Raw genomic sequence first — 26,759 nt, 5'->3', positions numbered from 1 at the left:
AATAATGACTTTTTTGGAGTGTAATCCCAGTGGATCCTGTTTTCTGTATAGCCTGAAAGAATACCTCATCACTACCAGCCATTCTGCAGTGACCATATAAAAACCACTTTACACCAAACAGCTGAGTGACTCTGGGTTGATCGGGGGAACCTTATCAAGTGTAGCTATCAATTCACCTTCTGAATCGATCAACCACTACTACTTAGAGCTGCTGTTGAAATACCATGTCTAAGAACTCGGAGTTCATCAATCTGTCATTTTTATTAGATCATGAGAAGGAAATGATCCTGGGAGTCCTAAAAAGAGATGAATATTTGAAAAAAGTGGAAGACAAGAGAATAAGGTAAAATTCTTTTATTTTTGAGCCCTCCTTGACTGCTTTCTGTTTGTTTGAAGCAATTTAGATCAGAAATAAGGCAAAGGCAACCAAACTGGAGACAGATGTTGCTCAGGTACTTCATGGGTTCCCGGCAGTAGCCCAAATATTAGAAAACGTCTTTGGCACTTCACCCGTTAGCCAGATGGGAGCATAGAATTGAGCTAATAATATGGTGTTGATGAGAACACTCATTTTCTCATAATACCATAGCTAGTACTTAAGAGGAAGGGCTACACAAGTTTAAGTACCAGCTCTGGCATGTATTAGTTGTGTGACTTTGATCAAGCTACTCAACTTCCCTATGCCTTAGTTTCCTCAATCAGTAAAACAAGGATAATAATAGTCCCCACCTCATAGGATTGTTGTAAAGATTAAGGAAGATAATACCTGTGCAGTGCCTGGCACCTGAGTGTTCAATGAATGTTAGCTAATGTCTATTTGTAATGCCTAAGATCAGTCTTACTTGGGATTTGCCTCCATGTTAGCTGAGGAATAAGGGATCTGGAGATTGAAAAGTTCCCATGGTACCCCTGAAATCACTTAAATTTCTTGAAATAAGTTTCTGTGTGAAGAAAATGGAGAGAGATGGGCACAGTGAGTTTTGCATCCATTGTAGGGAGGGCTGATACTTATCTGGTTCTGGGGTACGACCTCACCTATGTTTCAGAAAACATCCATTCTGATTGGTTGTGCCATCTGCACTGAATAGTCATATCATTGTTCTGATTGGTTGGTTGCAACATCCATTGTGATTGGTTGCTGCCTGTACTGTCCTTGTTTTAAAATACATTTGGTTATTACATTTCATCCCAGAAGAAAGGAGCTGAAATAAACAGAGTTGTCGCCTCAGTCACTGCCAACTATTCACCCTGTGGCTTTTGTGTCTTCTATGGCTCCCAAACCACAATCAGAAGCTTATATTTATTTCACGTGAGGAGAAAACAGATTATTTTCACATGTTGCAAAAATCAATGTGCTTGAAGCAACTACGATCCTTAGAATTGAAAATACATTGGAGTATTCTTTATTGATAATTATTTCATAGGAAAGAGCTCATTTTCCAAGATATTCAACCAATCTTGAAGGAACAAAGGGTTTTTTTGGGGGGAGGGGTCATTGAGACGGAGTCTCCCTCTGTTGCCCAGGCTAGAGTGCATAGCTCACTGCAACCTCCAACTTCTGGGCTCAAGCCTCCTGCCTCAGCCTCTCCAGTAGCTGGGACTACAGACATGTGCCACCACACCCTGCTAATTTCTCTGTTTTTTGAAAAGATGGGGTCTGGCTATGTTGCTCAGGCTTATCTGGAACTCCTGGCCTCAGCGATCCTCCCACCTCTGCCCCCAAGAGTGCTAGGATTATAGGTGTCAGCCACCACACCTATCCAAGAAACAAAGTTTTTGATGAAAACATTTTTCTATGCTTAGAATTAAGGTAGCAACAAAATTCAGTTAATGATTTTAAAGAAATCAGAAATATTTTTGGCATTAGTAGTCCAGTCATAAATAGTGGCTAAATTGTCTAATGCACTGCAAAAAGTTATGTTGTTTATAAGGGATGGCATATTAACTGGTAATTGATGCCAGTCTCAGAGGAATTAAAAATCACTCTCATTAGGAAGGAAAAATTTAATAACCAGATCCCTAGAAACACTGAAGTACAATGAATAGGACTTTTCTCAGAATATTTGTTTCTGTCATCATCGTAACTTTTAGTAATAATGATTATACTGTCTTCCTTTTTCTCTTTCTGTTTTTCTTCCCTTGTCTTCTTTTCTTATTCCCTATAAATTCAGCCAAATTGTGTAATATACAACAGAACTGTCAAGTCATTGATTTCTTTGCCCTTTAAACTTTTTGGAGAATAGCAGAAGAAAGGCTTTTGTAGACCCAAGAGATACTTTAATAGAACATAGATTTTTTTTAAAGCTATGTCTTGCTCCCTTCTTTCTTAACAAGTGGCTAATTTATTATTTGTTCTGCACTGACTGCATTAGATGTGTTTTCTTGTTTTGTCTGAGCTCCCGAGATAAGAGCTCAGGCCAGATGACTCAAGCTCTGCCACTCTTAACAGCATTGTGTATTGAGACATCACATTAAAGTGGATGGCATGGTGTTCAGAATGTATGCTGTTGAATCACACATCCAGAGTTCAAATCTTAGTTGCACCATGAAATCTTTGTGTCACTTTAGAAAAGGAGCTTCCATAGATAAATCTAGTTTTCTCATTTTACAAAATAGGAATAATATTAGCTACCTCATAAGATTGTTGTGAAGATTAAATGAGCTAATATTATGAAGAGCTTAGAGCAGTTCTGGCATACAGGAAGCACTCAATAATTGCTGGCTATAATTATTAGCCCTATTGTTGGTTTGTGTCACCCTTGATGTACTAGTTGCAGTGAACGCTGTCAGTGCTGCACTCAATCCCCTGGGGTCCCTCTCATTTCCTAGCTTTACTTCTAAGGACTTGCACCTTCTATTCTCATTAAAGCATTACCTTTGGGTGACTGGAATTTTCCATAAGATTAGAGAGCCACAAGTGCCAAGTAAACTTGAGTTTAAATTGGGCAGCCCAAAGGCAATGGCTGACAGGTACAGGAACGCCTTGCCTCAAGGCATGACAGACTCTGCAATGCGACTTAAGTTCCAGAAATCCCCATGAGATCTTTCTGAAGCTGGACTTCACCTAAAAATCACACGCTTGCTTAGCTCCTTTCCCCTGCCTTCTCCTGCTTCTCCTACTCAGTTACAGATTTCTCCTGAGAGCACTCCATAAGACGTGTGCGTGCACATAAAACTATATTGCAGAATTAGCTTCTGGAAAACCCAGCCTGAAACAATATAAAGCTTACATTACTGAGGCTGTTGCAATTTAACATAGTTTCAAGGGAATATATAAATATAATAAGTTTTGGTGGTGAGCATTAAAGTAAAGGATTTGGGGTTTATTTGATTTACAATTGAAGATCTTCCCAACAATTTTTATCACAATCATTGAAGTTTATATAATGTTAAAGAAAAATGTGAGACACTATAGCCCAGGCTTAAGCATCTTGGTCAGATAGAATGATTTTTTGTTCATTTTCTCCCTTTATCCTCCTTTAAATCTCCCTCCTTTTATTATGAGTTTAAATACAACCTAAATCAGTTCAGGATAGCTTAACTTTGGCCCAGTAGGTCTGCATGACAATTAAATTCTGCAAACATTTTTTTTATCATCTGCTTTATGCTATATACCATGCTGGACTCTGAGGGAAAGGCAGGATTATATAAAAGAAAAGACCCCTTGGATTCATGGTATAGAATTCAGGGGCTCTGTGAACTTGAATTGGGGGAAAATTTGTATGTTTATTTTTACCAGCCTTAACTGAACTTTAGCATCTTCTTCAATTATGAATGTAGTAGACAATACACCATAGGACAGTAGTCTCCCCCTTATTCATGGGACACATTCCAAGAACCACAGTGGATGCCTGAAAGCACAGACAGTACTGAAGCCTATATATAATATGTTTTTGTCCAATCTGATAACCTAGAGGGCCACTAAGTGATTAATGGACAGATAGTGTTTACATCATGGACAAAGGGAAGATTCACATCCTGGCAGGATAGAGCGAGACAGCATGAGATTTCATAACTGTACTCAGAACAACTCGCAATTTGAAACTTATGAATTGTTTATTTCTGGAATTATCTATTTAATATCGTCAGACCATGGTTGACTACAGGTAATGGAAACTGCAGAAAGAGAAATCACAGATAAAAGGGGACTACTGTACTATGAACTGTACCTGTAACTTTGTCATCAGAGAAGTCATAGAAATTGTAATTGTCACATTGAGGATGAATCAAATATCTTAAAACACCAGTTAGGCTCATCACTACTTCAAATCACAGTACTTTTTAGACCTGCCCCAGGATTTTGCTATTTAATGGTAAATAAAGCACTTGTTATTGTAGCATAATTTTTTGTTTTTAATATTTTAATAACTATATTTCAGTATAATTTGTTTCCTTTATAAACCTGTGTACTGTATAATATGCAGGAAAAAAAGCGATTCTGAGAAGGGATCCATCAGCTTCACCAGACTGCGAGGGGAGTCCACAGCACCAAAAATGTTAGTCTGCCTGATATAGAAGCTCACAGTCTAGTGAGGGAGACAGATACATAACAAACTAAAGACAGTGCAAGGCAGAGCAAAATAAGCACACACTAGAGGCGTAACCCAGACATCAGCAGAGAACACTGTCTTTGGGGATTTTATTAGTCAGGGCTCTTCAGAGAAACAGAGCCAATAGAAAGTATGTGGGTGGATAGATAGAAAGATAGATATAGATAGATAAAGAGATTTATTATACAGAATTGGCCCATATGATATGTAGACTGAGTAGTCCAGACCCATGAGAGCCAATGGTATAGTTTCAGTCCAAGTCTAAAGGCCTGAGAATCAGGAGAGCTGATGCTGTAAGTTCCAGTCTGAGTCCAAGGACCAAAGACAGAAAAAACTGATATCCTAGCTTGAAGACAAAAAGAGAGAATTCTTTCCTATTGAGCCTTTTAGTGTATTCTGACTTTCAACAGATCAGACAAGGATCACCCACACTGGGTAGGGCAACGTATTTTACTTAGTCTACTGATTCAAATGTTATTCTCATCAAGAAACACTCTCAAAGAAACATCCAGAAAAAGTGTTTCAGTAAATATATGGGCACCCAGTGGCCCAGTTAAATTGACACATATAATTAACCATCTCAGAGATTCATATAAAGTTGGCTCTAGCCTTCTTTCCCACACTTTTGTGAATTTCATAGCTAATCCCAGCTCTGTATCCCTGCTTCTGTTGAACTCTCTCCCCTTGCATCTCACCACTTACAGCTATTCCTTACTTTGTCTTTGCCAGACCAGACAGGGAACTTACTCCTTTTTCCTTGATATCCTCCAAAACCATCAATACAGGGAATTTAGGTATTTAGCAGATTTTATTTTTTATAAAATTTTTATAGTTTTATAGTAAACTTTGGTGCTAGCTATTACAGTAATTACTTTCACTATCATTTGGAGGACTCTACAGGAAGAAATAATTAACTATGAATAAGATAGAAATTGAAGGAATGGTTTCACGGAAGAGGTAAGGTTTGAGCTTGGCTTTGAACTGTGAAAAGGATTTTGACATTGGAAAATATAGGTGAACTGTGTTTCAGCTGTTTACCATGAGCCACAAAATCACCTTTAGATTCTGCTAATCAGTTTCAGAAGGAAATGAAAGCCAAAGAAATTTAAGAATTATAAAGATTACAAAGAAGAAACTGATCTGGAAAGTTAGTAAATTGGAGTTTGGGAAGCAGTGGATTTATTGTTTGTTTGAGTGTTTATTTGTTTGAGTAGGTTGTCCTTTGAGATGAAGAAAATTGAAAAATGAAAGGGTGTAAAAATTGTATTGAATCCATATCTTGGGCCCAATACCCAAATGTGCTCCACAGTTCACATAGCCACTAAAGTCTGGCATTAATTAAGGTGAGACTAGCCTCTGGGGGCCCATGAAGGTGCCCCCCACCCAGAAGGCATATGGAAAGTCTAATAATTACCTCCAGGCATAAGTCACAGGCTGGGGGAGAGGCATCTACCTACTACCATTGCATTCTAGGTTTATTCAAGAGGCTCAAATATACTTATGTATATTCTTCTTCTTTAGACCAAGAAGGAAGGAGTGGTAGGAGATAGCTAGACACGGGATTTAACTGTTAGAGAGTAAGAGTATTTTAAATGTCCTCTGTGGAGAATAAGTCACTCAGATTTATTGACAGCTTTAATGCAATGAAGAAAAAGGGAAGAACTGTTGCAAAGAAAATTGAGCTATCAACAGTGATTGCAAGTGGAAAAAATGCTGACAGTTTGGAAGCACAAAATAGAAATCATTGTTGATTATGTTGTACCTTAGATTTTTCTAACTTTGGAAGAACTCAGACTACCATAAAAGTGTACATGGTTCATAATATGTACTCCAAGGAATCTTATTAACAAATTCTTAGTGTACTTGATCTCCTGCACCTAAAACAAATACTGTTAAATGTCTACTTTGTGGTGTTGGCCTATATAAGAAATCCTCAACTTATAAGTTACTATTCATTTCAGCAGTTCATTTTTGGGCTTTATTCTCACTAAGAGGACATCATTTTCATTTGGCCACCATGTATGAAAACATATCTGGACTTACATTCTCTTTGGCACCTAATCTTATGCTTGCCTCAATACTAGACTCTATTGGTTGCCTTATAGCATATGTCTCCTTTCTTCCTCCCTATCTAGATTTCAGTTTTGTTCAGTTCCAGCAATAGATTTTTTGATAATTAACCATACTAAGATTGGGACTCCTCTGCAACTATCATCAGTTTGGAAGTGGACGTGAGACCAAAGATGATCCATCTGGACATGTATCCTAGATTTTATGGGAGGTTCTTTTTCCTAGTGGACATGTTTAGTGAAACATGTTATCCCACTTGCTGTTGAGGATGAAGGCCAGAACAGTCAATGAAGCCGAGCCAAAAGAATGGCAGAGAATTATTGTCAGCATCCTGATATACTAGAACCTGCCACACCTCTGAAATTCTTACTTAAGCAATATAATATGTCTCATTATTTATAGCAATTTGAATTAGATTTTCTGTTACATGCAATGGAAAGCATCCTATAATCCCCAAGAGTCAGAATTAATCCATATTTCTTGAGCACGCTCTAATGGGCTAGGAGCTATTTTTATTGCTAGAATAATGGAGGTGAGCAGAGATACAATCTGTACTTGTTGCTTTCTTAAAGAGATTTGCAGTTATGGATTAGGCTTTATCCATGGTGTAGACCAGGAGTCAGCAAATGTTTTCTATAATCAGCCAGAGAATAAATATTTTAGGCTCTACAGTCCATATCTTCTCTTACAACTACATCACCACTGTGGTAAGAAAGCAGCAATAGACAATATATGAAAAAATGTTACAGCTGTGTTCCAATAAACCTTATTTACAAAAATAAGTAGTGGGCTGTATTTGGTCCATGGGCCATAGTTTGCTGGCCTCTGGTGTTGAAGACAACACCTTGGTAGGTGCTAGCCTTGAGAATAGCTGCATGCACGTGAAAACCCTGATAGCTGTCTCAGGGACAAGCAGAACATCTGTAGTCCAAGAGATTAGATAGAGTTGGACTAGAGACAGATGTCAGAGATGGAGCATGGGCTCCTGTCTGGGAGGTTAGATTATTTCACAGGGTCCCACCATGTCCAGATTATGCCTCACCCAATCTGTAGTAGCTCATGTCCTGAACCAGCTTAAATGTATTTCATTGCCTTAGTAGAAGAGCACTAGAGTGAATCTGCAGGTATAGAAAATACCAAGAAATAGTCTGGGCACAGGGGCTCATGCCTGTAATCCTAGCACTCTGGGAGGCTGAGGCGAGAGAATTGCTTGAGCTCCGGTGTTCAAGACCAGCCTGAGCAAGAGTGAGACCCTATCTCTACTAAAAATAGAAAAATTAGTTGGACATTATGGCACATACCTGTAGTGCCAACCACTCCAGAAGCTGAGGCAGGAGGATCACTTGAGCCCAGGAGTCTGAGGCTGCAGTGAGCTATGATGACGCCACTGCACTCTACCTAGGGCAATAGAATAAGACTCTGTCTCAAAAAAAAAAAAAAAAAAAAAAAAGGAGGGAGAGAGAAAAAAGAAAATATCAAGAAATAGGAGAAGGTTCTTCAAAACCATGAAGGACAGGTTACAAATTCACTTTCCCAATGGGGTAAGAACTATTAACATTCCTATTTACAGATGAAGAAACTGAAGTGTAAAGTTAATATTTTAATAACATATCCAAGATCGCACAGCTAGTAAGTAGCAGAACTGCAATTTTTAGCCCCAGGGTCTGGCTCCAGAGCCCACACTCCATTCTTAGATCACTTTTAACTTCTGAGAGATATATCTGACTTTGCTTGGGGCCCAGAAAAAAATAGGACACTATGCAATGCCTACCTTATACCAGACAAGGTATTACTCAAGTCATGAATGTCTCCTGACTTAATCACCATGTCATCCCTGAGGTGTGTACTATTATAATGTACTGTAGCTATGGTACCTGAAACGGAAAGATGAAATAATTTGCCCAGCAGGGAAACCTCAGAGTGGAAGTTCTCTCATTCCATGTTGCTACCCTTTCCTTTGTGCTGTGATGCTTATGTGATAACTGCACCTATTCTGACCCTGTTGAAAGCTCACCCGCGGCCTTACTAATAGCTGTGAGAGAAATGAAACAAAACAGAAAACGTTTCTTTAGCCTAGCATTTACTGACAGTTCTGACCTACAGCTGTATAGCATTTCCAAAGTTACTATAATTTTTATCAAATCATTGCTCCTACACAATAAAAAACTGACCAGAGTTCCTTAAGTTGTTCTAGTCCTTACGCTGACTGAAAACCAAAGTGAAAATGTATTATGTTTTTTTCTGTACAGTTAGCTCAAATAAAATGGGCCACTAAGCAAGCTAGAACTTAATATCATCAAGAGACCACAGACCCCAGCCTAGCAACTGCCTTCTCCTTATAGTTTTGTCTTAATGTGATTGATTCCATTATTTCAGTGCTGGGGGAAGAGAAGAAAGGAGAAAGAAGAGGAGAAAGTTATTCAAATTAGCTATTTGGAATTCTGCAGATAAGCTAAGTATTTGGTTCAAGTGGATTTGAAGTGATTTCAAGAATTATACATTCAGCCTGGAAGTCAGGGGGACCAATAAAGTGTCAAGCAATAATATTCTCTTAATACACTACAAATGTTTGATCTGCAGGGCTGTTTGTTTTTCCAAATCTTACCGCTCTATTACTAGGAACAAAATTAGTTTGACCTTCTCAAAAGCCTGAAGACCCACTGTCCCCATAACAACACCAGAAGAACTATGGGACTGGACTTCGAGTTTGGTAAACATTTTGTTGTACTCCTAATAGAATTGCTACAAAGCTTCTTAATGGATTAACAGAAGCTCCCAGCATGAACATACTGGCTCCTTAATAGAATCTAAACTCTTTATGAGTCACAGAGAAATGAAAAAAGAAATCCAGCTCTCCCTTAAACAAATTGAAAACTTTGGGGGTTTTCCTACCAAAGATCTTACTAATTTCAATATATACATACATACAGGAAAACTAACAAATTTTGATTCTACAGCATTTTCCTCCAAGTAATTCCTACTTGTAGGGCTCACAATAAGCACAGGGCCACAAATACGTGATGTTTGGAGACATGTCAAACATTGGATTGTCCAAATAAATAAACCTATACTTTCCAGACTGTTTTTTGTATTTGAAATAATAGGTCACCATAGTCATAAGTAAGATTGTTAATTATCTGAGTCTATATGTGTATCTATATATATGGCTCTATGTTATTTCATATTATTAATTGTATCTATATTATATTCATATTATTTCAAATATATAGACATATATAAAATATATAGAAAGAGACATATAGATATATGTATAGAGAGAGTCTATGTGTTTATACAGCCATTCCTCAGTATACACGGGGGATTGGCTCCTGGATCCCTCTGTATACTGAAATCCCTGTATACTCAAGTCCTGCAGTCAGCCCTGCAGAACTTGTGGATACAAAAAGTCAGCTCTTTGTATACATGGGTTTCACATCCCATGCATACTGTATTTTGATCCATGTTTTGTTTCAGATGTGGAACCCGCAGATAAGGAGGGCCAGGACCCATTGTATTTATTTTTAAAAATCCATGCATGAGTGGACCCGTTTAGTTCAAACTCATGTTGTTCAAGAGTGCATTGTATATCTTTGACTATTCCTCATATTCCTGTTTTAGCACACTTTCCCTTCCTTGTGTACTGTTTCTAGCAAGAATTGGTATAGATGACATGCATGTAGGCAGCAGGGGTTAATTTTCACTCAAATCCAAGAAACTACCATTCCCTTTCACTGTAAGTTGCAGAAACACAGAACAATAAAACCCACCTAACCCAGAGAGTGGCAGATTGTTGGAGTTGGGAGAGGGAGTGGAGAAGACCTGCCCTCCCAAAGGTAAGTCAGTTAGTTCATAAGGGAATATCTAATATTAACTATATATTCTTGGGAAGATAGGTATTTTATGTCTAAAGAAATGATGTGACAACTTCACTAATAAAAATGTCACCTCTAACATTTTAGATTTCAGGCAGATCACCATTTTATATCAACAGTAATTTTATAAGAATGTTCCTATATTAATAGGAGTTATGTATGGTTTAATAAACTTAAATCTGTAATAAGATTAGGTTAACATGCATTTAATAATTTTTCTAATAATTATTTTATTGTAGATTAATTAAGAATAACTGGTGAACATTTAATGCAAATAACTAAAATTAATAAAACTTTTACACATCAAAAGTTTTTTAAGTTTTTACACTCCATAATGTACTAGAAGCTACAATGGGCATCAATGTCTGCAAAATTATTTATATCATGCACCCTCAATTCAATTACATAAGTATTTTACTATATTCTGATACATTTTTTCACCATAAAATAATAGGTTTATTATAGAAAATTAGTAAATCATATAATGTGAACTTTAAAATCTCATGTAGAATTCTTCCCAGAGATAGTTTTCATTGGTGTTGAACTTCCTTCCTGTCATTTTTCTGTATATACATATGATTTTCACATAATTGGAACCATACTGTATATGTAAATTTGTATTCCTTATTTTGGCTTAACATTATTTCATGAACATTTTCCATGTCATTAAAAATTCTTTGGAAGCATCATTTTTATTGTCTGGATAAGATTTCATAGCATAAGATTTATTGCATATGACAGGGATGTGAAAGATGTTGCTTAACTTTTTAGTATTTGTTCTAATTTCCATGAATATCCATATATTTAAATCTTCTGTCTTAATTATATTGTGATTCATAGTTTGATTTATATTGCCTTTACATTGAAAGATTACCTTCTAGAAATACTATGTCAATTTCCTCTTCACTAAATTATCACATTATAACTCTGCCAATACCAAAATTATGATTATAATTCTTTACTGATTTGATGTTCTATTAGTATACTATGTTAATTTGCATTTATGTGGTTATTACTGTTTTTACATGGTTGATAGCACCTATTTTGTGAATTTTTGATTCACATCCTTTGTCTATTTCTTATTGAGTGTAAGTATTGTTTCAATATTGATTTATATGAATTCTGTTTCTCATATATTTGGGAAACACATTTCTAAGATTCAGCAAAAATTCAGTGAGCACTCATCATATGAAAGACATAGGAAATGGAGATGAATCAATTTCCAAATTAACAGAAGCAAAATGGTATTTTATTAGATTTCACACTCAAAGTCTCCACTATCACATTAACTCAAATTAAATTGATATATTCTTGTATAAAATATAAATAATTTACATCTTTTATAGACTCACTGTACAATTGGTATTTTAAAGCTAGAATTTGGATTCTGCTCTACTTTGGGAATAATATACATTCCATTTATGTGTATAGAAATTAAGAGAAATTCTGCTGTGTCAGAAAATCAAAATAATAGTAGCTTAAGTAAGAGAGAATATTTTTTGTTTAGTTTTGTTTTGTTTTTTACCTAGATGAAGTCAAGAGGAAAGCAATTAGAGCTGGTAGTTGTGGCTCCATGGTCATCAGAGGCCCAGGCTCCTTCTAACTGGTTGCTCTGCCATCTTCAACTTGGGCTAACATTTGTTAAAGTAAAAAAATGTTTTGACACTTATTAAAATAGTAAGAAAGACTTTATTCAGGAGTATTACAATAGGTGTGAAGACTTTCCAAATATAAGAGAGAGATCAGGCTCAACTCTGAATATGGGCAAGAGCTAGGTATTTTTGGCTAACAAGCAAAGTGAGCTAGTCAATGGATAGAAAATTAGTAAGAGGAGACATCAAAGGTAAAGAGATTCTTGCTAAACTGACTTAACAGGATTCTTGTTAAGGCTGGGCTATGAAGGCCAAAGACAAGGGAAAATGATAAGGCCTAGTTGAAAAGAGGGCTCAGAGGAACTTGTCTAAAGTTTAATCAAGAAGCTGGTCTTTGTCACACCTCATGGTCCAAAATGGCTAGTCCAGCTCCAGTTATCTTGTACTCATTCCAGTTGGCAGGGAAGAGGACAAAGGGCAAAAAAAGGCATGTTACTTTCCCTTAAGGATGTTTCTGAGAGTTTTCACATATGATCATGATTACATCACATTGGCCAAGATATAGTCACATGACCATACTTAACTACAAGGGAGTTTGCATATTTATAATAACTGGGAAATGTGGTATTTATTCTTGGTGGTCATGTGACCAACTAACATTTGAGAGTTTTATTGTTGTAAAAAGGTAGAAAGGATATTGGGAGACAACCAGCTATCTGAGAAAATGGGTTAATTTTTTTATTTCAAAATATTAAGGGGGTAAAATATTTTTGATTATATGGATTGCTTTTGTAATGCTTGAGTCACAGCTATAAGTGTGCCCATCACCCAGTGTTCATTGAACTTGTTAGGTAGGTTTTCACTCATACTCTTCTCCCCTCTCCCCGCTATTTGATTTCCACTGACTTTTACTTCCCTCTGTGCACATGTGTACTCCTCTGTTTGTGCCAATTTAATAGCAAGTACATGTGGTGTTTGTTTTTCCATTCTTTAGATACCTCGCTTAGGATAATGGTCTCCACTTCCATCCTAATTGTTGCAAAAGGCATTAATTCATCATTTTTAATAGCTGAGTAGTACTCCATGGCATACATATACCACATTTTGTTAATCCACTCATTAATTTATGGGCATTTGGGTTGATTCCACATCTTTGCCATTGTGAATTGTGCTGCAACAAACATTCAAGTGCATGTGTCTTTTTTGATAAATTGACTTCTTTTCCTTTGGGTAGATACCCAGTAGTGGGACTGCTGAATTGAATTGTAGATCTGCTTTTAGTTCTTTAGGAATCTCCATACTGTTTTCATATAGTTTGTACCAATCTGCAGTCCGCCAACAATGTATAAGTGTTCCTTTCTCTCTTCATCCATGCCAGCATCTATTATTTTTGAACTTTTTATGAAAAGCCATTCTAACAGGGATAAGATGATATCTCACTGTGGTTTTAATTTGCATTTCCCTGATGATTAGTGACATTGAGTATGTTTTCATATATTTATTGGTGATTTGTCTATCTTCTTTTGAAAAGCTTCTGTTCATGTCTTTTGCCCACTTTTTAATGGGGTTATTTCTTTTTTCCTTGCTGCATTGCTTGAGTTCTGGTTATTAGACCTTTGTTGGATGTATAGCTTAAGAATATTTTCTCCCATTCTGTAGGTTGTCTATTTGCTCTGTTGATTATTTCCTTAGCTGTGCAGAAGCTTTTTAATTTAATCAAATCTCATTTATTTATTTTTGTTGTTGCTGTAATTGCTATTGGGGTCTCAGTTATAAATTATTTGCCTAGGCTGATGTCTAAAAGAATTTTTCCTACATTTTCTTCTAGAATTATTATGATTTCATGCCTTACATTTCAGTTTTTTATCCATCTTGAAATAACTTTTGTGAGTGGTGAGAGATGTGGATCCTGTTTCATTCTTCTGTACGTGACTATCTAATTTTCCCAGCACCATTTATTGAATAGGGCTTCTTTTCCCCAGTGTATTTTTGTCTGCTTTGTCAAAGATCAGTAGGCTGTATGTGGATGGTTTTATATCTGGGTTCTCTGTTCATTCCATTGTTCTATATCCCTATTTTTCTGTCATAACATGCTGTTTTGGTGACTATAGCCTTGTAGTATAGTTTGAAGTCTGTTAATGTGTTATCTTCAGATTTGTTGTTTTTGCTTAAGATTGTTTTGGCTATTCAGGTTCTTTTCTGGTTCCAAACAAAGCATAGAATTATTTTTTCTCGATCTGTGAAATGTGATGTTGAATTTTTATGGGGATTGTATTGAATCTGTAAATCACTTTGGATAGTATGGACATTTTAACAATGTTGATTCTACCAATCCATGAGCATGATATGTTTTTCCATTTGTTTGTATCATCTGCGATTTCTTTTTCAGTGCTTCATAAGGTCAGAGCAGAACTAAACTAAATGGAAGACAAACAAACAAAAAAAAATACAAAGGATCCATGAAACAAAAAGTTGGATCTTTGAAAAGATAAAAAAATTGATATATATCTTGCTAAATTAACCAGTAAAAGAAGAGAAGTTACCAAAATAAGCTCAATCAGAAATGAAAAAGGAGGTATTTCAACTGATACCACATAAATACAAAATATCATCTGTAAATACTAGGAAAATCTCTACACATATAAACAATAAAATGTAGAGGAAATGGACAAATTCCTGGAGACACATAACCTCCCAAAATTCAGTCAGGAAGAAATAGAACTCCTGAACAGACCAATAATGAGCAGCAAGATTAAAGCGGTAATAAAAAATGTTCCAACAACAACAACAAAAAGCCCTGGACCAGATGGATTCACAGAGAAATTCTACCAACCCTACAAAGAAGAGTTGGTACCCATATTGCAGAAATTATTCAATAACATCAAAAAGGAGGGAATCCTCCCCAACTCATTCTACGATGCTATTATCACCTTGATACCAAAGCCAGGAAAGGACACAACAAAAAAGGAAAACTATAGACCAATATCCCTTATGAATATAGATTTAAAAATCCTCAATAAAATACTAGCAAACTGAATTTAACAGCACATCAAAAAAAAAAATAATAATCTGCCATGACCAAGTGGGCTTCATCCCAGGGATGCAATGATCGTTCAACCTACATAAATCAATAAATGTGATTTACCACATAAGCAGAAGCAAAAACAAAGATCATATGATCATCTCAATAGATAAATAAAAAGCATTTGACAAAATCCAGCATGCTTTCATGATAAAAACCCTCAACAAACTAGGAATAGAACATATATCAAAATTATAAAAGCCATATATGACAATCCCACAACCTACATCATACCGAATGGGAAAAAGTTGAACACATTCCCCCTAAGAACTCGAACAAAACAAGGGTGCCCACTGTCACCACTTCTATTCAATATATGCTGGAAATCCTACCCAGAGCAATCAGGCAAGAGAAAGAAATAAAAGGTATCCAAATTGGGAAAGAGGAGGTCAAACTATTACTTTTTGGTGATGATATGATCTTATATCTCGAAAACCCCAAAGAGTACACCAAGAGACTCCTGGGATTGATATTTACATTCAGAAAATATCAGGTTACAAAATCAGTGTACACAAGTCAGTAGCATTTCTATACACCAATAACAGTCAAGCTGAGAGTCAAATTAGAAACTCAATACCATTCACAATAGCTACAAAGAGAATAAAATACCCAAGAATATACTTAACCAAGGAGGCAAAAGATCTCTACAAAGAAAATGGGTTCAATTGAGATCAAGCATCTTATGGATCACATTTGTTTATTGCTCAGCATAAATCTCGTCTTCCTTTAATAGAATCTGAAAGTATGTAATTCATTGTCAGTGATGATTTTCAATGCAGCATGTAAGAGAAAAAAACAGCACATAAGAAAGCTTATTTTCATCCTCAATAAATTTCAAAGAAATTGTGGCTGAATATTTCTTCTATCACATACTGATACTGAGAACTAGGAAAACTGCTAGAAGTGTGTTTTTAATGACCCTCATCTATGAAAATATTTGTACCTATAAGTATCACCTAAAAAGGTAAAATGGGAAAAATGAAGTACTGATAATTGCCTTTTCAGGACATATAACTCCTTCCTTGCTACATTTAAAATAATTCAGTTTGCACAAATTCAATTTAGATACATTTTAGAAATAAACTTATAGCTATATATCTATTAAAATTAAAACTAAAACCCTCAAGTATGTGCCTGTATTTAGCAGCAGCAGTAGTTTTAAAGAATCTTTCAAGGGCAACATGTTCTCTTTAAAGTATCATTTTTGTATGAATGCATAATTTTCCTCCATCAAGTCAATTCTATCATTGTATTGTAATAGCAATAATCTTTAAAAGCCCGTTATTATCCTTGTTGATTTTTAAAAGAAATGCAGCCCCCCTACTTCTTGCTCTACTGATTCCATCTCCACCTCTACTTTTTCTGAGTAATTTAGCATATTGATAACAGGACTTTCTGCTGTTTTTGAGACTCAAGAAAGGTACTCTTTGGGTTTCAGATTAGCAAAACACATCCTTGTTTCTTGATGGGCCAGAAAATTGAGACAATATTTATTTTAAGATATTTCCATGTGGAAGACTTGGTTTGCTAATTTCATGTGAGATCACATTCTGCTATGACTTTAAGATTATAGTTAATAAACATCACAGTATCAAATAGCAGTGATTCCTAACTCCTTTAGAGTTGTAATGAACTGTCTTTCTAATGTGATTTATAAGATCCCTGTCTTAGGTTGGGTTTCCCAGAAGTAGAACCTGAGCCCAGGATTGGTGTGCAAGTGATTTATTAAAAGAAACCATAAAGTACTTATAGGAAAGCAAGACAGGGAAGGGGAAGAAGTCAAGTAAGGGTGGGATGTCAGGCGAAGTTTGGCAGAGGGACCTTCAGCATGATTTCATAGGGGCAGATATTGTTTACTGTCTTCATGATCCTTTCTGAAAAGCGTTCAGAATGGCATTGTCCCTTTGCGGTATATATGAGCATGTTTAATCTTTCTGGAAAGTCCATAATAATTCATTGATTGCTCTCTTGGGTTGTAAGGAGTTGGTTAGGCTCCTATATTGCTGTGGTTTTAATTATTCCCCCTAAGTCTATTACTTTTCAGTATTATTACGCCTGTTTTGTTTTGTTTTTCTTTTGGTCAATTGCCTGTCTGTTCACATGGTTTTGTGAGAGCTCCTGTGAGCCAAGCTTTTTACTATCAGGAAGTGCTTGGTATCATCTGCAGACATGAAGATTTCACAATGCCCTCTTTTCTTAACACCATTTCTAAACATGAAATTGGCACAATTCACAAAACTTCTTTATCTAGACAAGTGTTCTTTCACCCCTGCTCTTTCTTCCTTTCTCTGAAGCAGTTTTCTATCCAGGCAAAACTTTTTCCCAATTCTCAGAGTGTCTTCTTTTTAATAGCCTTTGATATGAAAACTGATCAAAAGTTTTTAAAGTGTATTAGGATCAGCGTTGTTCTTCTTGAAGAACAGCTCTGTTGGGAAATGTTTGTCATGAGAGACTTTGTGATAAGATCCAACTTGGGCAGATATCATATGGTGGGAGAAGCAGGGCAGGCAGAAGAAACTTTTCACGTTTACTGAGACTTAAATTTGAGTATGCTTAGCAGGGCTTTGCACAACTAGGAAAGAAACGGCAGACATTAATAAATACAATGTCCTTTCGGAGAAAAATATTTGAATAGATGAAGAATCAGCAAGAGGATCCTGGTGTGTGGGAAGAATCCAGATTTTGGAATATAAAATTCTGGATCTGAATCCTGATTGCACTTCTAAATAGCTCTGTGACCCACAAGTTGCCTCTCTGAGATTCCACTGTCTTATCTATAAAATGGGAATCATAATGTTTTTTTCATCAGTCATTGTCAAGGTTTAATGACATGACATGTAAAGCAAAATGCCTATCATTGTGTGGCTAAGTGTTGTGATGTTTAGGTTTTAATAATAGGTTCTGCATGCAGAAGCTACAATCGAAATGGTAATATTTTTATATCCAGAGCACAGAAAGAAGGTCTGGTCAGCCTTGGATTTTCCTTAGGCAAATATGAGATACCGCTAGTATTTATGGCATTGCCTCTAGATGTGAATGAAAGATGGGAGTGCTAGGAGATGTGCAGCTGTTGGCAACAGGCTGCTGTAACATTATTCTGCCTGCATATATTAGTTCTGTGAATATCATCTCATTGTTTCTGGTTTGACAATATATTTCGTCAGTCACTGTGGCTTTTCTCTCTTATTGGAATATGAAACTCTATCTCTAGACAAGTATTCAGCTTGCAGGCATTACTGCAGAGGCTGAAGCAAAACCTGATAGCAACATTTCTGCAAGTGGACAACATAATAAGAACTAATATTTACTGAGTTCTTATTGTATTTCATAGGAAATAGGTTTGGCTGCAGGTGACAGAGACACATAATAATGAATTAAGATGGAAATATATTCCTCTCTAATGTAAAAGTCTGGGTTGATTGGAAGCTTTGTAGGATTGTTATGGGGGCTCTGAGCTTGTTGTTTTTTGTTGCTCCACCATCTTGAGAGTTTAGCTCTTGGTCCAGAATGACTCACCCCTATGTTCTCATCCCAGCCTCTGGGAAGGATGAAGAGGTCAAGGGAAAGGGATATCCCATTAAAGGCATGATCTAGAGGTTGCTTATATCATTTCTAACCACATTCACTTGACCAACATTTAATATCATGACAAAACGTAACTGCAGGGGACACTGAGGAATCCAGTATTTATTCCGAGTGGTCATAAGCCTGGTTAGACAAAGGAGAACAGATATTGGGAGATATACCAGAATTGTCTATCCCATAATTACTATGTGTCAAGTTGTGCTAAACACTTACAAACATTGTCTTAAATATTGCAACAACCTTATTAAGTTGTTTTTCAGAGGGGTTATTTTGAGACACAGAGAGGTTAAGTCTCCTTAAAAGTCTTGAGACACAGAGAAGTTAAGTAATTGTCTTAAGGTCTCAGAGGAAATAAGTGGCATAGCCAGGATTGGAATCCAGGCAGTCTGACTTCAGAGCCCTATGATCTGGGCCACTATATCCTCCTTGCTTGCTCATTATCTCCCTTGGGCTTTGATGTGCTCTGCTAGCTAAGACTGTTTGAAAGAATCAAAGAATCAAGGAGGTTTCATAACTTGTTTATTCGTGGCTTCCTCTTCAAGGAGAATAATTGCTTCCATTCTAAAATTCCTACCTTGTTTGGTGCAAAATAGTTTTCAGACAATTTTGTCTAGACAAGATAACAGAAGAAAAATAATGCCACATAAATGTGACAAGAATTTTAATGAAAGCAATTCCTGATTTGAAAGCAATGTGTCTATGTGATGATAAAGCGAGAAGTCTTTTTAATATATTGAGCATTTTTGATGATAGGACAGAAAAAATCGATTCGATATATCACCAGAATATAGAAATGAAAAGATCCTATCATTCAACAACTATCAGGATAGTTCATCCCTTCAGTCTTTAAGATTTCAACTACATGTAGGTCAAAAAATTATATATTAATATGAATGCATCCATATAGCAGAAAAGGAAAACTAAAGAATGGAAAGCTGCTGTAGATTTGGTGGTCAGAGAAAGACCCTCTGGGGAAGTAGCAGTAAAGCTAAAATTAAAAAGATGAATGGCAGCTAGTCAGATTAAGAGTTAGGTTGTGTGTTTATGAGTCAAGATAAGTTAAGTGATACAGCAGTAATGGCCCCAAACTCTTAGTGGCTTAAAACAACGAAGGCTTCTCAATCATGCTACATGTCCAATAACGGGATGTCTGGGGACTCTACTTCATAGCATCTGCAGACCAGAAGCCAGACTTGCAGAACAGACACTATTTAGGACATTGCCATTCTCTATGGAAAGAAGAGAGTATATGGTGAACCGTGCACTTGATCTTAAATCTTTAAATCTGGACTCTTCCCACACACCAGAATCCTCTTTCTGGCTCTTTATCTATAAAAATATTTTTTCTCAGAAAGTACATTGTATTTATTAATGACTGCTATTTCTTTCCTAGTACTGCAAAGACTTGCTGGTGCAAGTCACATGACCACATCTAATGCCAACTTATTCCCAGAAGTGAGGAGAACAGAAAATATTAGTGAACACGTGAATGACTACTGTGTTGGGTGATGGAGTGTGGAGGAAAGGCATTCCCAGCTGAGGAAATAGCATGTTCAAAGGCCCTGAAGTGGGAAAAAAACTTGGCATATTTATGAAACTTTAAGTAGGATCGTGTTGCCGGGATGCAGTGAGTAGATGAGAGATGATGAGAGGGAGGAGGGGGCAGCAAGGGCTGGATTAGGCAGATCTTCATAGGCTATGGAAAACAGGTATAGATTTCATTCAAAGTATAAATGGAAACTATTGGTGGGTTTTAAGCAGAGGAACAACATGATGTGAGAAATATTTTTGAAAAGTATTGTATAATGACAGTGATTATTCTATGGGGAATAGATTGGGAGGTCAGCTAAAAGGAAAGCAGGGAGACCAAATAGGTGCCTTTTCAGAATTCTAAGTGAGTTGCATGGTGGTACCCAGTTTAAAACAGTCTTATTTCAGGGTAACAGTCCATCTACTTTAGACATTATTTTTTTATTATTCATTATGATCCAGTTCAATCTTTTTCCTGAATACCTCCCAACTCACACAGCACTTCAAGCCACTGCAGTGACCCACAAAGATGGAAGGAGGTGATGAGCTTTCTATCACTCTCCTTTTACCTATTTTTCTCTCTTCTCTTCTCCTACTAAGGACTTAGGCCTGCTTATGTTGAAGGAAAGGGGAGAGAAAGCTCTACAACACTGCCTAAAATATTTGGTGATGGGATAAAGATGTCCCCTTTTTGTTGTCATTCCCATTTCTCCATCTAAAGCTGATGACATGTGGCTGTTGATGTCTTCTTGACCTATTTAATTTGCATTTTTGTTCCAAGACATGCTCTTCTGTCTCCAGGGAGCTTGTCAGGTAGGATATGCACAGTCCCAAGCAGGGCTCCTTCTGCCCTGGCTCCGAGAGGAAGTGCAGCTGAGAGGAGAACTGATGGATAATGTGGAAGCAATGGGCTCATTGAAATTGAAGACTAGTTTCAGCGGTGGTCTTGAGTAAATTAGCTTGGAGAAAATGATCTTGTTGTCAGAAAGTATTAACAAGATATTTGAATTCATGATTTTGGAGATAATGTAGTTTGTAGAGATGACAGGTTCTATGGTGTATCTGTGATAGTGGATGATTCACATGGACAGGAGGAAGTGAAGAGATCAAAGAAGATGAGCAGATCAAAGAACTGAGAGCCCTGGAAGTTGGGTGTGTTATGCCCAAGAATGTTGTACTCTTTAAGAAATGATGCCAAAGGAAGGGTATATTCATTTTCTGTGGCTGCTGTAACAAATTACCATAAACTTGGTGACTTAATGCAAGGCAAATTTATTCTCACAGTTGTGGAGACCAGAAGTCCAAACGAAGTACTAGAGGGCTGAAGTCAAGGTGTTGGCAGGGCTGCACTCCCTCCACAGGCTCTAAGTGAGAATCTCCTCCTTGACTCTAGAGATGCTAGAATAAATAGGGAAGCTTTTAAAAATACCATTGCCTAGGCCATATCCCAAACTCATTACAAAAGAATCTGTGGGCGTGAGACCTGGGAATCAGTATTCTTTAAATCTTTCCAAGTGATTCCAATGTATAGCCAAACTTGAGAACAAATGATCCAAAGTTATGCTTCTTAAACTCTAATCACCTGGAAATTTTGTTAAACTGCAGTCTGAGGTGGTACCTGAGAGTCTGAATTCCTAACAAGTTCCCAGGTGATGTTTTTGCTGCTAGAACAAGTACCACACTTGGAATAGCAAATTTCTAAAGGGTAGATATATAAATTATATGTCAGGTAGTAAAAGAAGGGACATGTAACTAACATTTGTTTAGTATCTATGTGCCAGGCACCATGTTGGGAACTTTACATATATTATCACATTTAATACTAAAAACAACTGTGGGAGAATATTATTATTTTCATTTTAGAAATGAAGAGACTGGCTGGGCAAGGAGGCTCACATCTGTAATCCTAGCACTCTGGGAGGCCAAGGTGGGAGGATTGCTTGAGGTCAGGAGTTCGAGACCAGCCTGAGCAAGAACAAGACCCTATCTCTACTAAAAATAGACAGGATTAGCCGGGTGTGGTGTTGTGCGCCTGTAGTCCCAGCTACTTGGGAGGCTGAGGCAGGAGGATCACTTGAGCCCAGGAGTTTGAGGTTGCTATGAGCTAGGCTGATGCCACTGCACTCTAGCCTGGGCGACAGAGCGAGGTTCTGTCTCAAAAAAAAAAGAAAGAAAGAAAGAAAAGAAAAGAAAAAGAAAGGAAAAGAAAAAAAGAAAAAGAAAAAGAAAGAAAAGAAAAGAAATGAAGAGACTGATGTTCAGTGGGTACATAATTGCCTAAAGTTGGATAGTTAATTCATGATGAAACCTGGATTTAAACATAGGCATATGTCATAGGTTAATGGGAATTGTTGGAAACTCAAATACTTAAGCAGAAGCATTTAGATCCAAAATGGTGGGCAATATCTTTGCAGACACAATTTTCACAGGATCACTTAAGGAAAGTACCAGTGTTACTCAGTCTGATTTCACACTCTCGCCTCATGCAGTGTATCTAGGCAGGTAAAAACATGGTACTGTGCATACCTCTAGGCTGGGGCCATCCTCCAGTGTTAATGGTATCAAAGATATCCTGGAGAAACGTAGAATGTGAATACATACTAATAGTAAAATAGCACTGCTAGTGAAGGATGCCAAAATTCAAAAGTAAACACAAAATTTTATTTTTCAGCTGCTGGTATCAAAGGATTGTCGACTCTGGAGGGAGAATTGTATTTCCTGACAGTATTTGGCTGTGATTTCTTAATTCAAATATTCTTTTAAATGAAAGCATCTCTTAAATAAAGATAGCTCTGCTCCTCTGGTTTTGTTTTTTTTTTTTTAAGTAATTTTTTTTTCTCTCTTTCCAGGAAGCTGAAAAATGAACTCTTAGAGGCAAAACGTAGAAGTGGGAAGACTCAACAGGAGGCCAGCAGAGTCTGTGTTCACTGTCAGAGAAACCTGGGCTTAATCTTTGACCGGGGAGACCCATGCCAGGCCTGCTCACTGAGGGTGTGCAGTGAGTGTCGGGTCACAGGTCTTGATGGCAGCTGGAAGTGCACTGTCTGTGCCAAAGTCGCGTGAGTTTCTTGTCTTTTCATAGAAAGTGGAGATTTGATGACTGAAGAGACTGGAGTGGAAAAATCAAGAAAGACAAAGAGTATTTTAAATTTAGGGATCAAGCATAGAGTTAAAACTACAGCACAACCACAAGTTCAGCAATGCCTGGGCAAAGCTCTGGGATGTGTGTATGTGGGGTAGGAGAGAGAGAGAGAGAGAGAGAGAGAGAGAAGAGCATGCACACACAGAGCAAGAGAAACAGAGACCGAGGCAGACACAGAGACAGAGAGGGAGAGATAACAGTATTTTTAAAAAACTGTGAACCATAGTAAAATCGGAAGCCTCACAGTACCAGGTCTCTTTCTGCATTTGAAGAGCATCCACGATCTTTCTTCTCTTAGAGCCCCTCTTGGCTCCACATGGCTTCTCAGAAGGCACAGACAATTCCCTTGAGGCATTCTTAGACATTTGGGGTGACTAGCAAGAAGGGTATCAAATGTCCAGCCTGCTCTTCTCATTAGCTGCGGAGCAAAGCTGGAGCAGTTCCTGAATCTCCTCCAATCCTACTTGTCCTTGAGAAAGGGCAAAGGGAGAGAACCTTTCCATTCACCTCTCTATTTAGCCTGTGGGTGGGCACGAATTTCACTCCACCAACTTGAGTGCAAGTCAGGAGTCATTGTCTTCTCAGTTAAATTAAACCAGAGTTTAAGCACGATCAAATCTCTACTGCTCCTGGGGCCTTCCAAACTCTCATCGTTTCAAGACTTCTCCTCTCAATCATCTGGTATGTTTTCTCCCTCCCAATGTCCCATTGTCTCCTCTACTCTGGAAGGTGTCTTATAATCAATCAGTTTTAGAATTTTCATTTTACTTCTGCTGTGCTTTCTAATTATCTTCTGACTTTCTCATTCTTTTAATTTCTTGAAACAATTATTTGTGCTTATTTTAAAGCCTATGAATTATAACTCTATTATCTGAATCTCCAGTGGGACTATTTCTATTGTTTGTCGTTTTTCTTGATTTTGGTCATGTCTTTCTTCCCATAAACCTGGTAGTTTTTGATTGATGGTCAATGTATTAATATATGAAAAATGGTAAAGTTTATTGAGACTGTATAATATGTATCTATTAAGAATATACACTTTTCTTCTGGAAGGAAACTAGAATATGGCCACTGCATATTTAAGATTACCTTAATCAAGTCAGGGATTGAACTAATTTCAAAACTGGGGCCTCAGTTCCTGTGAGGGCTGATCTGTTTTCTGGACCACATTTACTCCTAGGGGATAGTCCTTCAGGGTCTTATAACATATCTATTAGGTAAGAGAGGCAATTGGTTTTATATTTTAAAGATAGTGAAAACAAGAACACTAAGAGTTAGAATGTGTGTCAGTAGAGTTGAGATGAATATCAAAGTTTTGTTTATTTGTATGTGTGTTTCTTCACCCAGCTGTTTTTCCACCAGACTCTGCCAAAGTGAGGTTTTCCATTTTAAGGCAATGAAGAAAGAAATAAAATTTTAACAAATGACTGATCTTCCAACTGCGGAGTCTGAGAACTGATGGGAAATTTCCTAATAACTATTTCTCCAATTCTTATGCAATACTATGTTATTTGAGCCTTAGTATTTATTATTTTCCATTTATATTCCATTTCTGTTCACCCTCTTCTTTACATCCCACACTCTTCATTCACTCAGACAACAGTAACTAGAGACTGTGACTCAAAGCCCTTCAATCTGTCACAAGTTGCCTCAAGCTTCTGTATAGGGAGAGGAATTGTAGCTTTAACTTCTAAATTCCACTTGTAATTACTGAGGCATACTTTTTAATATTAATACAAGCCCCAATGGGATTATGTATTCACACATTTTGCTATCAACTCATTTGCTAGTTAGTATGGATGGTAACAGGAGGTCTAATTCATTCAAACCTTCTCCCTAAATCATGTCAGATTAACTTTAGGTTGTATTAGTAAGAAATTAACTTTTAATGTAATGTGTTAAGTCATTGGAATTTGGAGATTGTTATAGAAGCTAGCCTACCCAAACTAATACAACCCTTCCTATGTTTGTTACCTTAATACTTATATGGTATATATTTTACTTATTTTTCTTATTTATTATCTTTCTTCCTCCACTAGATTATAAACTTCATAACCATGAAGACAAGGAGTTTTATCTATACTATTCACTGATGTTCTTAGTGCCTAAAAGAATGCCTGTAGTAGGTATTCAATCGACATTTGTTAAATGGATAGATAGATGGATAGATAAACAAATGAATAGATGAATGGATGAATGAGTGGCCAGCTTCTACTTAAAGCATTTTAGGCTTAAGCAAGTGGAACAAATGTAGAAAAATGTAGTTTTCTTCTGTCAGAAGGATGGGGTTAAAAAAATAAACCATGCCAAATACATTTGCCTTCTAAACAAGGTAAATTTCTAGCTGTCACAGAAAGATATAAGACAAGTTGTTGTCAGTAGGAGTAAGAATAAATAATAACAAATAAAGTTCTATGTATTCATGAAGACATGTTAATGATTCAATGAATAAAGAACTTCTGAATCAATCATACTCTTTTTTTAATGATGAAACAGTTGAATAAGCCCAACCATCCAACTATCCAATTGATCCATCCATCAACCCATCCTTCCTACATATTTATTGAATGGATGGATCAACCCAATTGATCCATTCATCAACCCTCCCTCCTACATATTTACTGATAACCTGTTGGCATACAGGGGTTAAGGATACCACACTGAATAGAACATCAACTACCCTTAATGGTTTCAGAGTCTAAGGAGGAAGATGAGTTTATTAAATTATTATTTCATTCACAAATGAATGTCTTGATGCATTAAAATGTCCTAAGGAAGAAACAGATTTCAATGTGTGGTTCTTATACTTCTGTGCAACAACTTATATTAATAATTATATCCTTCTGTGACAGCTGGAAATTTACATGATGAATGTTTAATTTGACATATCAAAATCCTTTCTCACTTTTAAAGCTGAAAGTCAGAGTACATTATTTCTCCAATATTCTAGCTCCTAGTCTCTGTGCTCTCAGAGACAAACTATCCATCAGTGTTAGAAGTATCTTGTTTGCTATTCATGGAGTGATTTTCAAAAAGGAAGTATGAATGATATTTTATTGGCAGTGAACACCCTTTGTTTGTTGTGAGAGAATGCCGAAGCCCCACTGGGCTGTCTCCATGTTTAATAGACCGTAAAATTGAAATTCCCACCCTGACCTCTAAGAGATGAGATGAGTCAGAAGGTGACTCATTTCTCTAATCAGTTGGAAGAACAACCTTTATTGTCATTTACTTTGGATTGGGTAAAAGTAAAGAGGTTTTATTGCTGTAGCACAGAAATGATTACAGCAAGGACTGATAGAGGGAGGCTACCTGTTATAATAAGCTAAGCAGCCC

At 36.8% G+C, this 26,759-nt stretch overlaps 1 protein-coding gene across 1 annotated transcript in view; it reads left to right on the top strand.

Annotated features, from left to right (window-relative positions):
• Positions 1-224: 224 nt before the first annotated feature.
• Positions 225-26,759, top strand: part of SYTL5 (synaptotagmin like 5) — a 95,519-nt gene continuing 68,984 nt past the window's right edge. Inside the window, exons 1-2 of the mRNA XM_069463933.1 lie at positions 225-343; positions 23,131-23,340. Of these exons, the coding sequence (XP_069320034.1) occupies positions 225-343; positions 23,131-23,340 (329 nt within the window). The remainder of the gene's footprint in view (positions 344-23,130; positions 23,341-26,759) is intronic.

This window comes from Eulemur rufifrons, chromosome 30, assembly GCF_041146395.1.
Source record: "Eulemur rufifrons isolate Redbay chromosome 30, OSU_ERuf_1, whole genome shotgun sequence".
Classification (NCBI taxonomy): domain Eukaryota; kingdom Metazoa; phylum Chordata; class Mammalia; order Primates; family Lemuridae; genus Eulemur; species Eulemur rufifrons.
The sequence above is the reverse complement of the archived record's forward strand: the minus strand, read 5'-3'. Positions and strand labels throughout refer to the sequence as shown.